This window comes from Culex quinquefasciatus, chromosome 2 (genome assembly GCF_015732765.1).
Source record: "Culex quinquefasciatus strain JHB chromosome 2, VPISU_Cqui_1.0_pri_paternal, whole genome shotgun sequence".
Taxonomy (NCBI): domain Eukaryota; kingdom Metazoa; phylum Arthropoda; class Insecta; order Diptera; family Culicidae; genus Culex; species Culex quinquefasciatus.
Window position 1 is genome coordinate 82,723,128 of NC_051862.1, and position 18,780 is coordinate 82,741,907.

Below are 18,780 nucleotides of genomic sequence, written 5' to 3' on the forward strand. Positions count from 1 at the left end.
AATAAAATTATTAGTTGATACAATTTCAATCCACATTTTGCCTCAAGGAGGAAACGATAGACGAAGAATAATTCAAAAATTCCAAAATAAATATCGAAAAAACACGAATATTGAACACAATATTCAAAGAACTAGGTATCACCAGGGCATTTCTGTATTTTGATTAACAGTTTCACTTGTGTCAATAAAAAGGTAAAACAGTTTAATAGGTAGTCTTTTTTTAATCAGAACCCTGCGATACACCAAAAGTTTCGTGTTTTTGCCATCAGAAGATCCGGATTTTCGGGAACATTTATTTATACAGTATGTAAAAAAATTCCCGCCTTATCCACTGAGCTTCTATCGGATGGTGAAGTAAAACGTCGGTCCCGGTTTCTCCTGTCTCGTCAGAGGCGCTGGAGCAGAAATCCCACGTTAGAGGAAGGCCATGCCCCGGGGGGCGTAGTGCCAATAGTTTCGTTTTTTTCGTAAAAAAAGTATTTACACCCCTTGAGCACTATGCACATTTTGTGATGCAACTTGTGAACAATTTAAAGTTTGACAGAAACCTAGTACTACGTTTTGTTCAAAAACTCATGCCGAACATTTTGCTATAAATTGCTCATGAAAAAAAGATTTTCATAAAAAGTTGTATAACAAATACTATTACAGAAATCAAAAAAGGTGCAAAAAAAGTTTGTACACCTTTCGAAAAATTAACATAAGTAATGTTATTTGTTGACAAATCACCATAAATTCAGTCTCCCAACTCCAAATAGGCATCCATGACTGATTTTTTTTAAATAATTTGGATTGAAAATAAAGTTTACTAACTACTTCGTATAAAAGTTTATATAACTCTGGAAATTCTATATAAAACTTATCTAAACCTAATTTTGCAAACTTTAAATTCAACTAAATGTCATTATATTACCATAGAATTGCTAAATAAACATTTTGGAGTGGGTATAACACCGTTTTGGGGGTCTTTGTATCGCTAGAATAGATTTTTCGTTGGAATATCATACCAACCCGGAATTACGTCGTCGGAAAATCCGACGGCATCCGAACCGGTCCACGATTCACAAGTTAACCTATGTGGCATCGGAAAGGGCATAAAATTTCCGATCTTTTGATACCCATACATCTAGGTTTTCTATAAAACCCACGTTTTTAAATACCTTTTCATGAGCATTTTTTAGCAAAATGTTCGGCATGAGTTTTTGAACAAAACGTAGTACTAGGTTTCTGTCAAACTTTAAATTGTTTACAAGTTTCATCACAAAATGTGCATAGTGCTCAAGGGGTGTAAATACTTTTTTGCAATTCCGTCGTGAAACTATTAACTTTTCCTGTCATTCTTGAACGACGATAACGATAACAGAATCGAATAGCAACACTTTTCAAAAGTTCTACTTTTCAGCACTCAAATTGGTACTGAAAAGTTGGACTTTTCAGCACTTGTTTCGAAAAGTAACACTTTTCAACAATTTTTTGATTTAAACGATTTATTGACAAAATACATGAAAATTTTACATAAAATTTCACTCAGTGTGTGTTTTTTGGAATTGCAATAAATGTTTTTTGCAATTCCGTCGTGAAACTACTCACTTTTCCTGTCATTTTTGAACGACGAAATAGCCTACTTTTCTGTACCAAAAATAACAGAATCGAATAGCAACACTTTTCAAAATAAATGCTGAAAAGTTCTACTTTTCAGCACTCAAATGGGTGTTGAAAAGTTAAACTTTTCAGCACTTGTTTCGAAAAGTAACACTTTTCAACATTTTTTTGATTTAAACGATTTATTGACAAAATACATGAAAATTTGACTTAAAATTTCACTCAGTGTGTGTTTTTTGGAATTGCAAAAAATGTTGTATGGAACTCGTTGCAAAACTTGATTTTTTCAGCACTCTTCGTATTTATCCAACTCGGTGAACCTCGTTGGATAAATGTACGGCTCGTGCTGAAAAAATCCTCTTTTTGCAACTTGTTGCATAAACTACTATTTTTACATACTGTAGATGACAAATTTCTTGGTTTTAAATTTGGTGGATCCGAACAACGTTTTCATCAAAATATCTGAGATCCAGCCTTTAAAAAGTGCATTAATAAGTACTTGTTATAAGCATATAGGTGATGATAGGGTTGTTAGATTTTAATCTTTTAAACTTGTTGGAAAGGTCTTTTGAATACCTTTCAAAAATTGTATAACATGGTGGGTTTTCTTACAAAACCACCCTTTTACAATGTTCAGGACTTTTGTTACATTTTTTTTATTTTAACTTAAACTTAATAATTGGGAGTGATAGTTGGAAGTTCCGGAGCATTTCAACTCACGTCGTTCAAGACCTTTTGTGTTGCCGTGTAACGGCCATTTTGTCGGTCAGCAGGAAGCTGATTCGACTCGGTATTTCTATAGAATTTGATTCGGTATTTCCAAAGAAGCGAGCGGTCACACATATTTTTTGTTGTTTGCACTTATTATATTGAAAACAAATCAAAATTTGTATTTTTTTCCAAAAAAAGAAGCATTTTTTTCGATTTTTTCATATATTTGAGCCCACATGCATTAAAGTGGTGAATTTTAACACTTGTAGCACCAACGGGGTCAAAACTTACGCGAAGCACCAAGGGGGTCGAAAAATTGGAAATTCAACTTCATCCGGCTGTATCTCAACCAATTTGGATTATTCTTGTTGCATTCGATCCGGATGGATATCAAGAATCACCATACAATAAGGTAGATCCAAAACAGATGCGTCTACCTTTAGTTAAAATAAAAAAGGCATTTCTAACTTTTTTCCAAGGGTTGTATGAGCCGGTGGAGTTGCATTTCCAACTTTTTTGATCCCGTTGGTGCTACAAGTGTTAATATTCTTGCTCTGTCTATATCAGGGGTGCTCAAAGTTTTTTGAATTCGAGCCAAATTTGAAACTCAAATGAGGCTGCGGGCCAAATTTACAAAATAGGTTATTTAAAAAATGCATTTTCGGAATTGCAAAAAATGTTGTATAGAACTCGGTGCAAAATTAAATTTATTCAGCACTCGTCATAAATAATCGTTGAGATCCAGAATTTCAACCGTTCTATGAAAAAAATGCTAGAAAATTATTCAAGCTATTTTAGGTTTTTCAAAAAATGTAAGATTCGACGAAAAGCAAATTTTATTGAAAAAAAACATACAACCTCACAGTTCATCAAAAAATCACAAAAATTCTTAAAAGTTCTCAAAATGATTCTAAACGCAGGGGAATGCATTAATTGATTTCAGGTAATTGTATTTTAAATTTCATTGATATTATGAAGTTTTTTGGATAAAATAATTGTTGCCTCCAATTACTCGAGCCAATCTTTAATGATGAGGGGGGAGGGAAGATCTGGTCGACAAAACTTTTTAAAATATTTGCAACAGCCTTATTCCTCCGATTTCAACATTTTGTCTGCCTTCATCAGATGGTAGTAAATCAGATTCGTAAGCCAACTATCTGTAGAGAATAATCAGGAAAATCAGTTTGAATCCCGAGGGAAGGTTTCTAAGTGCAAAGTAAGTTTGAGGGTCAGTTCATAAAAAGAGTCATTATGATTTTCAAATTGGAATATGAAATACTTATTTTTTGTAATTATTACAGATCTACTTGAGTTAAATTTGAACGTTTGATATTTTTTCTTAAATGTTTGATGAAAGTTTTGACGATACTTACTAGTTTCGCTAACATAGAAACGGATCAAATTGTTTTAATTATAAAGATTTTTTTATCAAAATATTTGTGTAGTAAAATGGGGATCAAAAAATTAATAAATCATAAGTTATTTATAATTACAAAATTAAAAAAGATAAGCATAAAAAGTTTGAAATATTGCGCAATTCTCACTAACTTGGACTTCGCACTAATTTATTGCTATCGATCGCACTATTGCGACTTGTCAAACTGGCTTGGGAAATTTTAATTTTCTCAAAAAATGATCAAAGCGAGCCGATGTTGCTCACCTGTCAATCGCAATTTTAAAGTGCGAATGTCCAGTTTGGTGAAAACTGCGACTGGAAATGTAAATAAACAACTGCTGGTTGCCTAGTTTTTGGAAATTTTGTTGTCAAAAGTGCGAGAGAAAAGTGCGGGCCAAATCCAAGTTACAGTGGAAGGATCAATAAAACTGAATTTCGGAAAGGTATAAAATCACTTCGCAAGTGGTCTTCGGGCCATTTCACATGATCTTTCAAAATGGGTCCGCGGGCCACAAAAAATCAACTCGCGGGCCACGTTTGGCCCGCGGGCCATACTTTGATCACCCCTGGTCTATATGATACACGGAAAGGCGGCTTATGCTATGCTATAGTTTCTGGTTTACTTTCAACCCCCCTCCCCTTCCTCTTGAGTTAAAATCAACCTCTCTTTGAAGACCCCACCCCCCCTAATCACCCTCCAAATAAAAAAAAGCAGTTTTCAGTGTGTTTCCACGTTTTTTCGTTGATCAACTTGCTAAATTCACGTTTTCCACAATTCCTCAATTGTTGTTAGATGACTCTAAATATGAACTTCTTCAATACATGTGCTTTTGTATACCTCGTTTTAAAGCTACAGAACAACATGCGTAGTTTTTCCCTGATTTGATCATGTGATGATTCTGTAAGGTTGTAATTCTTACAAATATATTGTTATTGTTTTGGTTTATTTGTAATTTGCAAATAAACCTGCAGTTGCCATAACTCCTCTGTACTAGTCAGGGCTGCAGAGTCGGGTACCTCCAAGCGACTTTGAATCCATACTTTGGAGACAACTCCGACTCTGAATGCAGGATATGGCGCCAACGCCGACTTTAACTCTCCAAAAATATCCGACTTCACAGATTCTGACTCCAAGTGAAAGATGCTGAAAATTAGCTGAATCCGATGCCGTCTCCGAGGTCTCACTGCAGCTCGAACTTCAACGTCAGCTCCGACTTCCTCGCTCTGTGAAAATAATAACAGTTTTTGTTATTCACACATCAAAAATTCTCAATAAATAAATAAATTCCCTTAGAGAATATAACAAACTTAAAAAAACAACTTTCAAAAGTTTATTTTGTCAGATTAATTCAAGTTTAAGGACCCCATTTCATGTTTAAATAAATGACCACGATTAAATTGGTCAAAATTATTCCATAGTTCCAGCCAATTTTAGTAAAGTCCCCAAATAATTCAAAAATCAACTTACAAAATTTCAACTTTTTGAAATAATTTCAGCTTAAAGACCTCATGGCCAAAATAATGAATAATGAAGTAATGAAATTTTAACTTCTACTTTAAAGAATAATTTTAGCTTAAGGACCCCATTTCATGGCCAAAATAATGACCCCGACGAAAATGGTCAAAATTATCCCATACTTCTAGCCAAGTTTAGCAAAGTCCTTTAGGGGGTACCGTAATCTGGGGTGAATCGGGACTACAGTCTGAATAGGGACAGCAGTTTTTAGAGCACTTAAAGCTTTTAAATTTGGAAATCGATGTACACATTTTGTTGGTCTGAGTCTGTTCTAACCGAAACCAACCAGAAAAATCAAAATATTGTGCTCCAACATGGTTAAAAATGCTGTCCCAATTCGCCCCATGTGTCCCGATTGACCCCAGTTTACGGTATATCAAATAGAGCGTCCAATTTCCCGGGGTTACAAATTTCCCGGGAAACGGGAAATTTTCAGCCAATTTCCCGGGAAATCCCGGGAATTCCCGGGAAATTTTAAATTTATTGAAGATTGTTATGATCTTGGTTTTAATTAATATTATGCAATAAAATTGTATAGCACATCAACATCAATGGTTTAAATAAGTGTGAAGATCAATTAACAGCTTGACTGCATGGAAAAAAATCATTCAACTACAAGAAAATGTATTTTGGTATTTTTTGATGAGAAATTTTAAACTTGCTTCTGTGACCAGTTTATTGAAATGAGAAAAAAATTGCAGAAATTGTGTTTTTCATGACAAATACTGGTTTCAGCTCTTGAACAAATGGTAAAGCTTTTTAGTGTTGGTTTTACTCTAAACAACCCAATGTTTTCAAATATTTGAAGCAAGCTTTGAATATATTTTTGCATTTTTTTAGAACAAACAATGGAAAGTAATTATTCAATGATTTTTTTTTTGTATTATTATGCAACATGATTTAAATTATACGATAAATTAACATCATTCCACAAAAAGTTTTCTATTTTTCCACATTTAACCCTCTAACACCGTAGTTGCACCGTACGTGCTCCATAATTCTTTTACTTCAAATTGTAATTTCTTTAGTAGGGGGAGAGGGGGTAATATGCACCCCCGGGGCAAAATGCACCCCCTGCTTTTCTCGGTATTTGGAAGAATTTTCCGGAGAAAAATCTTAGAAATTGGAAGCTTAACATTGCTAAACCATGCTGGAAAAATTTGAGCATCGCAGTTTAAAAACAGCTCAAGTTATTTGCAAAACTTTAAAATGTTGTGTTTTCATCTAATTTTCTTTGCACTTTCATTATGATTTTTGGACAATATAAAAAGCATTTATTTATATTGTAAGTGTTGAGGTAAATAGTTTTTGCCATAATCTTCATTATTCTGTAGATAGATGAGTCCAAAAACATCAAAAAATGCATTTTTAATTAAATTTTCTGCAAAAAGCGTGGTCGGGGTAAAATGCACCGCTGTGAAGCTCCTTAGTAAAAACAGCGGTGACATCTAGTGGTGACTAGTGAAAACTGATTTTACCCGGTGCATTTTGCCCCATGTTGTGGTGCATTTTGCCCCGTTGTTGTAGTGCATTTTGCCCCAATGTTGCGGTGCATATTGCCCCGCATGGTTGTTTGAAATGAATCAAAAATGATTTTAGAAATTTGATATTTTCGAACAATTTTGAGGTTTTTTAAGACTTTTTTCACATGGATGACGAAGAATAATAGTTGTTTTAGAACATCAAACAAAATTCTTCCACAGTAATGCTGTAATGGTTGAGAAATCACAGTTTTCCCTTAGGGGGTGCATATTACCCCCTCTCCCCCTACTATACTACTAGGCAAGGGTCCTGATTGCTCCAAAACGACTCATTCACTAGCTATCACCAATCGAAAGCGACAAAAGCCTACTCTGACCGTTTCCTACCGTTTGTCGCTTCCAAACCAATCGCTACAGAATACTCTCTTTTTGCTCTCCCTCTCACTTCAATCGAGTAGTACAGCGAATGGTTCAGAGACCGATTGCGTTATGTCGCTCAGTCGCTGAGTCGAAATCTTTTGCGATCGGCTTTGCTTTACTCATTTATAAAACTGATTAAAACTGAATGTTATCAAAAGTGATTTGTAATTTTGTTGATAACATGACATCAAAGACACATTTACCAGCAATTCCATCATGTCAATTACAAATTTACGGCAAACTGTAGTAGTGCAGACCAAAAGAGCGCCGAGCTGATATGTTGTTAGATTCTCTCCTCTCTGAACGTATTCGTGTGTGACTCGGGTCAACGGACGGAGTGGGCAAAGAAATTCACGAAGTATTTGTGTCGCTGGGAGAAGCGATTGAGCAAATCGCAGGCAGCTTGAGTGTAGTGTTCACTTGCGAATGGTTGCGAACTCCGGTCGAAAAAGATTCGCTCGGCGATGAGTGAGTGATTTCTGATCTGTGAACCGAAAATCAGGACCCTTGCTACTAGGTATTCAACAAATTGAATTAATGCTTTTGCACAAATTCGATTTTCATCTCATTTGATCATGGTAAACAAAAACGTAAAAAAATCTCAATTTTAATTTGGAGGTAAGGAGTTAATATTGTTTTAATGAAATAACACCAATCTGTTAAAAGCTTGCCTAATTGTAATAATTTAATACTCATTAAGCCAGATCTATTCCCAGTTGCTTCAAAAATTAATATTATCAGAAATAATTCTGATATCATAATTTCTGATAATCTGATTAATTATATATGAACCAAACAATACATTTAATTGAACAAAATCATGTTGAGTTTGTTCATTTATTATTTTTTCACAGCAATTTCAAAAAATAGTTCTAAAAAATTTGAGAAAATTTATACTTCCGCTTGAATTTCGGGAATTCCCGGGAAATTTACAAATTTCCCGGGAAACGGGAAATATTTTTTTTCGGGAAATCCCGGGAATTCCCGGGAATTTTTTTCCCGGGACGGGAAATTGGACGCTCTAATATCAAATAATTAGAAAAAAATCAACTTTCAAATTTTTAACTTTTTAGAATAATTTTAGCTTAAGGACCTCATTTCACGGCCAAAATAATGACCCCGACGAAATTGGACAAAATTATATCAAAGATCTAAACATATTTAACAAAAGAAAAAATAATAAAAAATTGTGTTATGGACACTTAGAAACTTTTCCATTTGTGCGATTTATGGTAATTTTATTTCTAAGTCAGTATACCGAACGAATAACAATTTTTTTTATTAGGAGAGTTTTTGAAATGTATAACATTTCCTCTTATTAGCGTGTTATTAAACATTTTCAATATAATATCACTTCAATACCAAATGTTGTTATTTTATCAGAAACTGTTATTAATTTTTCTTCTTGAAATTGAACTTCAGGATAAAATAATAACACTTTTTGTTATTATAACAGGATTTGTTATTGAAATATTATTAATTTTGTTATTACCGTCTGCCCGGGTGGACAATTTTTGAAATACGTTAGGGTGGTCCCAAAAGGGTTTCCCTTGAAAATTAGCCTTTTTCAAATGAAGATATCTCAGGTTTAAAGAAAAACACCCCTGGGATTTTTTCAGCGTTAGTAGTGCTGGATCTCCTCTTTCAAATGCAACCTAGTGCTTAAAATTTGGCTTGCGCCTTTTCGATATATTTATGTTTTAAATTTGCATCTTTTGTACCTTAACATGGCTGTAACTTTTGACCCTCAAGTCCAAATTGACCTATCAAAAAATAATTTTGTTTGGGCGGCGGTTGGTGGGCGGTGGTGGCATGAAACGAGATGTAACAGAACATTAGTTTTGAATTCTACACAAAAAAGGTGGATTCTCTGCTTCATGTTGATGGTGAGTAACCGTGGTTCCCTCAAGGAATACATATTTTTAACAAAATAATGACTGCACACACTGAAACCAATGAACTTAGTTATGTTTTATACATGGTTTTATAACCTTTTTTGTGAAAATATCAGTTAAATTCAGGTGTTCCACAATTGCTGGAGGCACAATAACATCCCACAATTATGGAACAGGCGATTTGGAGGCAGTGTTTTGCTGCTTTGAATAAAAGAGTCTAGAAATGAGATTTTGTTTTGTCCAAAAAGTACTATTGTTACTAGTGAAATAGCAAAAAAATGTCAAATGAAGGTCCTGAAAATAGTAGGGTTGAAAGAAAAGCTGCATTGGCATATTATTGACAAATCATCTCAAAAGTGTTCCGAATATGTGGGTGTTCCGAATATGTGGAATGACTGTAGATAAAACGAAACGAAGTTGACTTTATAGCTGCCGGCCACCATTGCTAGTACCAACCACTGGTGTCTTCCTGTTTATCTACAAGGACTTTGCCACCCTGGGCTCCTAAGTGTATGAAAGTATGGCACGGAGCGACGGCGCCGAATACCCATATTTACACAAAGAATTTTAGAGCGCCCGCCGCGGTATTCGAACCGTCGACCTCTGGATTGTGAGTCCAGTGCGCGGTCCGATTGATCCACACGAGCGGGACAATGACTGTAGATTGTCATCTCACAATTTCATGAAGTTTTATATCGATCTGTGCAATGCCCTGATATTTGATTGAATTTGGTTGGCGCGAGTTATGATAACATTGTTTACGGTAGTCGGGCTTGAACGTGTGTCAAACGCGTTCTGACCTCTAATCCCTTTGGCCAATTGTCGCACTTATATCAATTTTTAGGGTGTTTCAAAATAGCATGGCATGATTAAAACTTCTTTCATATGAAAAGTGACAACAATGCACGGAGCATTTCGTTTTTTATTGAATACCTCAGGATTGAAATCGAATTTTAGTGATCTGTAAAGGTCAAATGGTGAGGCATTGAGAGCTGCACAGAATTGCCTCTCGCACTTACTTTGTCCCAGAATGCACGTGCAACAAAATAGCACGACAACGTGAAAAATAGTAAAAAATGAACTTTTTGGATGTCCCGGATTTCCGGGACTGGTAGGTAACCAGGCCCTGACATTTATATTTGGGGTCAGAGTATAGGAAAATACCTGTCGAATGCAATTCAGATCATCTTGATTGATTGAAATTTGTCGGAGGGTCTCCAATTTTTTTCGATTGCAGCAGATTCCCGGTGGCAGTAGGCGTATGCGAATGATTACGCTGTCCGCTTTGTAAGTGGATGATCATGAGTTCGATTCCCATCTGCTCCAGCCTTCCATCGAATGGGGAAGTAAAACGTCGATCCCAGCCTTAATTCTTGTTAGGCCGCTAAGTCATTCCAGGCGTGTGAGTCGTCTCCTCCTCGTATAAGTACAAACAACACACCAAAGCAAGCCTGCTTTGGTTTGGGCGCTCTCCCGTTTCAAGCCTTGAGACTAAAGTGGATAGTTTGTTTTTTTTTTAGTTTGAGCACTGTTCGATTTTTGGAAAGTGTGATAACTAGTGTGTACATCATTTTTTGGCTATTTTTGGGGTTAGGTACCTTAGTACCCTCACATTTGTTATTAGTACCAAGGGAAGGTTACATTATAGATCTCGTATGTGCGTGAAAGCTTGGACAGAATGATAAATATTTCGTCTGTCCTACTTTATTTTAGTTTAGTTGGTTTCAAATGCATTGGTTGCTCACTTAAATCTTGAAGCACCCTGATCATACTTTTATTAGTAAAAGAAGTGACTAATAATCAGACAAATGAAATAATTTTCCGATTTTTTTTTGGGTTTTCATACATGTAAATCCTTGCATAATTGACTATTTTATAGTAAAATCATTGTGGAAAATTCCAAGGGCTCAGTGAATTGAGTTATTATATCCCAAGTAATAAAATGCTATTATTTATTCAAAAACTTAATTACTATATAGTGCCAATGGTGAAGTTCTCACACCATAAGAGTTCTACTCTGAAAAAGGTGTCTCGACGAGGGGTCAGTTCTTGAGTGATGGAGTTCCTAAGAAGACGTTTTCTCTGCTGGCGCAACGGCCTAGAGTCCGAGTTTAGCAGTGCGAAGAAGCTGTTCGAAAAGGCTTGCCACTCGGTTACGCAATACATCTGGGTTTGCGGGTGCGAACGTTTCGAGCCAAATTTCACCCGTTGGAATGCGCGGTTTGTGTTTTTGATGGTGAATATTTGCGTGTTCATGGCGGTTAGTTTCTGGAGCTTGACCGTCCTTTGGGGACAACGGGTGGAGTTTATATTCTGCTGCGTTACTAGTTGATCGAGTTGATCGATTGCACTTTAAGGGATTCGTTAAAGCCTACATGTACTCTCATGACACCATCTATGAGCTCCTCCAGTACAATCTGAAACGATTTGAAAATACAAAAAGAATGCCCGAAATACACCACTCTCTGGTTAATACGGCCTCCCTGTGTACCGCTTCTGTAAAACTGATTGGACCATGCTACGCATCGATGGGAGCCTTTACGATCTTCATTTCGATCGTCATTTCTTTGTATTACGGTCGATTCGAGCTGCCGTTTGGATTCTACCTCCCGGGACTGGATCGCGCCACGTGGATCGGATATCTGCTGAATCTGGCGTTTCACATTCTGCAAGTGTTCGAAGCCGTCACCGGACTGCTGGCCGCCGATATGTGCTTCTTCAATCTGATGATAAATGCCGTCGGACAGCTGGATGTTATGGTCATCTATTTGAGGAAATTAGGAGGAGCTGCTAACACGGACAAATATGAGGATGCCTTGGCTGAACCTGAATTAAACGAACTCTTAAGTGAACTGATTGAAAATCATTGCGAACATAGAAAGTACTATGCCTTTGATTTGTTTAAAGAACAAGTTCAACACAAATCAATCTGCAGGTATCTCACGAAGATGGAATCACTTATGCAGGCTGGTTTCTTCATCAATAATGGATGCCTAATTGCTGAAACAGTAACGTCGTTGTTCGTTATTCTAACCGTAAGAGTGTTCAAATTCTCTTAAACACTCTTTAAATTATCGATTTTTGCTTGCAGAGTGATGAAATTTGGATACCTGGCATATTGATAGCAGTTGTCTGTACTTTTCAACTTATTATCCCATGCTTTATGGGTTCACTTCTTTCTAGTAAGGTAAGGTTGGTTTAAGTTTGCTTTCTGTCATACCAGTATTCAAAATCTTGGTAACCAAAGTTGTTACCACCTAAACTGAGAATGGTTTGTAGCTTCACTAGCTTGTCCATAAAAGGGTAGGTACCGGATTCACCTAGGTAGATGTTGTGCTCAAATTTGGTTTGAATTTCACACGGTACACCTCATTTCCGCCATCCCAGCTGCGATGTTTTGGGAAAAAGTTTAGTCAATCACGTTCACAATAAGATAACTCTTCTTGTTTGACACTTGACACTTTTTAACGAATTATTATGTTCACTGGCTTCACCTTGTACAACACGCACATCAGAAGGATTTTACGAATATGAGAAATAATCTAAAATAAGCAGATCATTTATGAAAATAGGGAATTTATTCAAAAATATTGGTGTTATTTTAAACTAATTGCAATGATTTCTTTTTATTGAAAGATTGGATTTAAAATTTGAGTCATTCCAAAATTCAAAATTCCTCTCTCTTTGGGATTCAGTCAAAGTATAATAATAATAAGGTTGATAACAATAACAAAAATACACTCATCCCGTTACGAGAATCGAACTCACGGCCTCTGGATTGGAAATCCAACACGCCGTTATTCGAAACCCTTCCCTACACAGCAAAAAAAAAGTTGAATTTTGGAATGTTGAAAATTTGGTATTACCTCTTTTTGAAGAATATTACCTAAGGTCGTTGCAAATATTTTTCAAAGTTTAGGGGAAAGTGGGGCAAGTGTAACACGCTAAGGAAATGCTCGTTAAAACCCATCAAAAACGTTAAAAATCTGTCGGATTCTTTAATAATCATCTTATTCCAGGTCTTGACTAAGACTTTGATAGAATGAGTTTTAAAAAAATCCAGTTTTGTAATGTAAAAAATTGATTTTTAAAATTTTGATTTTCCGTACGTTCTACTCAACTAGTGGGACAAGAGGAACAATGCATGAAACAACATGTTAATTTGCTAACAATATAACTGTTATCACTTGGATACATCAGATTAGAATGTATTTGAAACGTTTCTTTCATTTTTAGATCAAATAATAATATTTTGCTAAAAATTAGATCGTTTTCACGAAAAAAAATTATTGCTTTAATGAAAAAAAAGGAAATTTTCATAATATCACTGTATTTTGCACGGACAATTTTTTTACAATTGTTTATCTGTTTTTAAATACTGTTATGTATTTATTTCTCAATAAAATATGTTGATGCAGCGCGTCGTATTTTTTCCATACTAAAAATCCATATGGTACACTTGCCCCACCTGAACAAGATTTTTTAAAAGCTCTCAACAAAAATAACCAAAAGTTAAATTATACTTTATAATAGGTGGAAATCATTAGTAGGGACACTACAGATCTAGGAAAAATATCAGTTTGATAAAATGAGCCTTAAAACGAACCCTAAGCCTTATTTTGTACTTTCTAAATATTTTAAGAAAACAAAGGTTTTGATAAAAACTTCATTAAATCTTATGTCCCGTGGCGTTTACGTCGGTTTGGTAGTTATGTGTTAGTAGAATCAGTTGATTGCAATGCTAGCAACAATTCCTCATACTGGAAATAATCAATATTGTAAAAATTACGGCCGTACGAGCGATTGTTCCTCTTGCCCCATATGGTCGTCTTGCCCCACCCTCCCCTATGTCGCCCCCTCCCCCCCCTTCAAAAGTGGCCTGAAAAATCAGGGGCCAGAAATTTTTTTTTTTCGAAAAACTTCAATATTTTAAAGAAAATTAAAGTTTAATCAACTGAAAACCAGTAAAATGCATTTTCCCGCGTTTATAATCATATTTTGTATGTTTGAATTCCTTAAAAACATTTTAAATTTTCATGAAATACCAATGTACAGTCCTACAAAAAAATATTTTTGTGGGGAGAAAAAAACCCGTCAAAACCTCGATATTTTCAAACTAATGATTGGAAAGCAACTGTACGCCTGTAAAAAGCATTTTAAAACACGTTTTTCATCCAAATGTTGAAACCTAGGCTTGTAATTTCAATTTTTATATTTTTTTATTTCTTTGCCCCTTTTCCCCTCCCCACTCGATTTTGGTCAGAGCCGAGGGACATAAACTTCAAAATCTATTTGCAACGACCTAAAAAATGAATAAAAATGTGAACCTGAAAAATATTCACCAGAAACTGATAAAAATTCACAATTTTCTGATGTAAGATTACACATTTTTTTATGACACAACATCTGTCAACATTTTGTGATGAATAATACCTTCATTTTTTTCTGTGTACCGGTCAATATTCCCGGTGAACCGATTTAATCTTTGAAGGGATCTGACTGCCGAGCCAGACTGAAATCGAACCCATCACCTTTCGCTTACAATGCGAAAACCGTAACCTCACGGCCACGGTAGCTCGGCAGTGAGTTGAAACCTCCACTGCAGTCGTAGCTTGTTACACAGAAAAAAAGATGGTAATATTCATCAGGAAATGATGACAGATTTTGTGTAAAATTAAGTCATCAGAAAATTATGAATTTTTATCAGTTTCTGGTGAATATTCGTCAGATTCACATTTTTATTCAATTTTTAGGTAATATTACTCAAAAAGAGGTAATACCAAATTTTCAACATTTCAAAATTCAAATTTTTTTCTGTGTGAACGGCAAAAAATGAATTTTGGGATGTTGAAAATTGTGTTGGTTGAATATTACCAATTTTTGAGTAATATTACCTAAACAATGTGTAAAAAATTCACCAGTTTCTGAATAAATATTACACATTTTTTGACACAAAATGTGTCATCATTTCCAGATGAATATTATCATTATTTTTTCTGTGTAATCAACCTTTTAAAAATGGCGAAAACAGTCATTCCATCGGAAATTTAATGTATTTCAGAATCAGCAAAAATGTAGACATTCCATTTTAGTTCACTTTCCAATTACTTAAAAGTAATTAGTAAATCATGCCCATCGGTAATGAGAAGAAAGCATAATAACATCTTATAAGAGAATGCCAAAGAGGAAAACATTAAATCATTCAATCACGTTATTTTTGTGATATTCCAAGTTTTAAAAAGCAATCAGCAATTATAAGCATATTAATTTTTATTTTTATTTTTGCTGAATTTTAACTTAAACTACCGTCATCAGGAGTGACATTGGGTCTGGCGGGTGAGATTAGGTCATACAAATTTCAATATTTTTTTATGACCCAATCTCACCCCCTGACGCAATGTTACCCTGATGATGATATTGGAAAACTCTGACCAACTTTCCCAAATCTAGTTTAATATTTTTTATTCAGTTACACAGTTATTTTTTTATAAATTTGGAAGGTTGATGTAATTTTACCCCTTGGTTGATGTAATTTTACTTTAATTTAGACTAAAAAGTGATAGTTAATATTAAAGTAGAAAAATTACACATTTTCTGAGGTAAAATTAAAATTTTTTTGTGACATGAAAAATGTTCTTGTTCCCAGATGCAATATTACCATGTTTTTTTTTAACTGTGTAAATATGGCCAAATTTACCTACAGATTTTAGCCAATTTAGACAATTTTATTTTGGCCATGATATGTGATCTGAATATTAAAACTTTTATAAATTCTCAACAATTTTTAAGAAGAAGAAGAGAAGAGGGAGCCTGAGAAATGGCTACCACATCCAAGCAAGGCAGCAGGCGCGTCCCAAAGAAATCAACAACTTGTTCCAAAAATTTCTAAATTTCCGTTACTCAATTTGTTATTATTTTTATATTTTAAATGGCTATTGGAACTATTGGAAAAATTGAAAACAATTTAATCAAGAACAATATTTTGCCCATGTGATGTGGTGTTTTAAAAATAAACTTTTATAGAAAGATAAAACAAATTATATAATCATTGAAGAAAAAATAGAACTGCGCAAAGCAAACTGTCAAACTTTGTGAGCGTTACACTCAGTTGATTTACGGATGCCATGATATCTAGACCAAATTGTGTATGACGAAGCTTAATTTTTTAATTCAGTTTTCAAACAAATACAACAATCAAAAACTTTTTTTTAACAAAGAAAAAACATAACACTTTACATTTTTAACCGATTTACATGTATGTAACCCCTTCAATGCTGGATTTGCTGTACACTTCATAGAAAAAATATCAAATTTAAAGTTAGCCAAAAATAGTTTGTTTTTTATTTGAAATATTGTTGCGATATGGGAACATTCTTGAGACAGTTGACTAAAAGTATTTTTTAAGGATTTATGTGAAGTATTGTTTTAAGCAAACAAATAATACTTATTAAAGAAACTATCGCTTCTTTTGAAGTAAAGTTTCTAAGACAAGGTAAGATAACGCCAAGTATGGTACACCAGTTGTTATCATGTTTCAAAGTTATTTTTAAGTAACCATTATTTCCACTATTATTTCAAAATGCAGAACGATGAGCTAATTCGCGAAGTCTACAACACACCCTGGAACGAGCTGCCTTTTCCGGCCCAGAAAGCGTTAGGAACGTTGCTGCAGTTTGCTCAAAACCCGGTCACCCTTTCGGACGGATTTGCCCCGATCGATTTGGACAGCTTTTTGGAGGTTTGTTAGCGACGCCTGATCGAATTAATGCTTTGAAGTTTGAATTGTCGACTTTTTGTGTTTTTTCAGATCTACAAGAAGATTTATTCGTACTTGGCGATGATTCAAAACATTAATTAATTGATAGTTTCCAGTTGTTAGTTCAATATTTGAAAAACAGTTGTTAAATTTTAATTCAATTCAAATCTTTTTATGTCTTTAGATTATCAACTAAAAATTGTTTTCTTTTGTAAAAACCAAGAGTCGTTGAGGATTATTTTAACTGTGCAGGTAGACATAATTATTGTTTGTTATAGGAGGGCAACGTGCAAAAAACCCAATTACTAAAAAGTTAATAAAAGTTACCAATTCTGAGCAATTTCAATGAATTTGTCAATATTTACTATTTGAAACTCCCCAACATGTGATGCTTCAACAAGTAAAGTCCACCCCTCGTCTCAAATTGCATCGCGTATGCAAATTCCGTAAACATGATCGTACCCCATCGGAGTGATTAGCAATGCAACTTAGCAGCTATTATGCCATCTAGCAAAAACCTACCTCTGTTTACAGGAAACCAGAAACTGGGTGGCCGTTTCGATCGTAGACGTGTCCTCCAGCCCCATGTCGATGGAACCGGTATTAGATTACGTCTGACTTACTTTCTTGAGTGCTTTTTTTTGTTTTGCATTTATTTATTGCGTGATTTAATCGCTCAGATCGTAAGAAATCGAGAGTAAATGAGTAAACCAACATTTCAAAAAAACGGAAAGCAATCAAAATTTTCAAATCGATTGAAAGAAATCAACTTGGTGCAGCACAAAAACCCCCTTCAAGCACGTTTGCTGCAGTTGGGAAATCTTAAATTCCCAAGTTAACCAAAACCCTTCCAGCAAATCCCAAAAGCATTTCAATTCACTGCTTGAAGGTATGCTGCTGCTGCCGGTTGGTTTCACGTTGTTGTTGCAGCAGGTCCGGAGAGGTTCAGGGTCCTCCGAATAATTGAACATTCCGGAGAAAATTTACTTTCCATTTGCCGTACTGCGTTGGGTTGAGGGTTTGGTGAAATCGGTTGTTTATGGGACTTTGTTTGCAGGAAAGGAACAAAAAAAATGCAGCGGTTTGGTGAAAAAAAAACTGTCGTGAAATTGTTGTCTCTTTTTGAAGGTAAATCTTAACGAAAGACACTCGAATACGTGGAGGAACGTTAAGTGAAACCTGGTGGAGATAAATTTGTCTGGGCATCGATTGTTTGATTGAATGAATAGTTGTAACAATAATGGGAATTCTCTTTAATATTTTTTATTTTTTTTAAATATTTTTTATAACAGTGAAAATTTGGTAAACTAAAATTTTTCAACAAAAAATCCTGAGGTTTTCCTGGAAGTATGAAATTTACTGAAATTTATTCAAGACAGAGGATGCAAAAGAAAACGATCGAAAAAAGAAAGAAAAAAGAGATCATGATGATGATTCTTCCATCGCTGACCGTTTTTCCATGCCTTTTCCATTAAAATGTTAAAATTCTAGCTGAATATTTTAATTTTTGTAATTTATATTGTTATTACTTCCTCTCCTCTACCTCAAAAAATAACGGCATCGGCCTTGTCGGCTGACAACCCCTAAAACATTGTTGTATGGATCTTGGACCATTGCAATTGCAGGAAATAGTTTTTGGATGAACATTTATTTTAATATGGTTAAAATAAAAGATCCTCCACCAAATCATTTGAAAAAGCTAACTTCGTTAAAAATATTTACAGATTAATTCGAGAAAAATATCGAATCAAAATAATTCACTGGTATACAAATATTTTTTTATTAGATCAAATTCTTAATCTCTTAAAATGAAAATGCAATTCCATAGTAACAGCAACAACACTCAAAAAAATACAACGGGTCAGCAGAGTAATTATCTCAAAAAGAGCATTCTTTTGTTCCTTTCATTGAATGGATCTTTGTACGAAAACCTATGACCAAAGAAGAAATTAAATATTTCGATTTCTTTACAACTTATATTATTTTTGCCTATTAATTTAAAA

At 34.6% G+C, this 18,780-nt stretch overlaps 2 protein-coding genes across 3 annotated transcripts in view; both read left to right on the forward strand.

The window, feature by feature from the left end:
- The window catches only part of LOC6033422 (cell wall protein RBR3), a 623,466-nt gene that overhangs the window by 56,308 nt on the left and 548,378 nt on the right, over positions 1-18,780 (forward strand). The gene's annotated exons all lie outside the window — the stretch shown is intronic.
- Positions 11,375-17,123, forward strand: LOC6033430 (odorant receptor 94a). Of its 2 annotated transcripts, none has more exons than XM_001843828.2 (5): positions 11,375-11,902; positions 11,957-12,056; positions 12,113-12,208; positions 16,607-16,759; positions 16,829-17,123. In XM_001843828.2, the coding sequence occupies exons 1-5, from the start codon at positions 11,397-11,399 to the stop codon at positions 16,877-16,879; spliced, it is 906 nt and encodes a 301-aa protein (XP_001843880.2). In that variant the 5' UTR covers positions 11,375-11,396; the 3' UTR covers positions 16,880-17,123. The 2 variants fall into 2 exon arrangements, with proteins under 2 accessions (XP_001843880.2, XP_038106098.1); XM_038250170.1 differs by having other exon boundaries at positions 11,375-11,868; positions 11,929-12,056.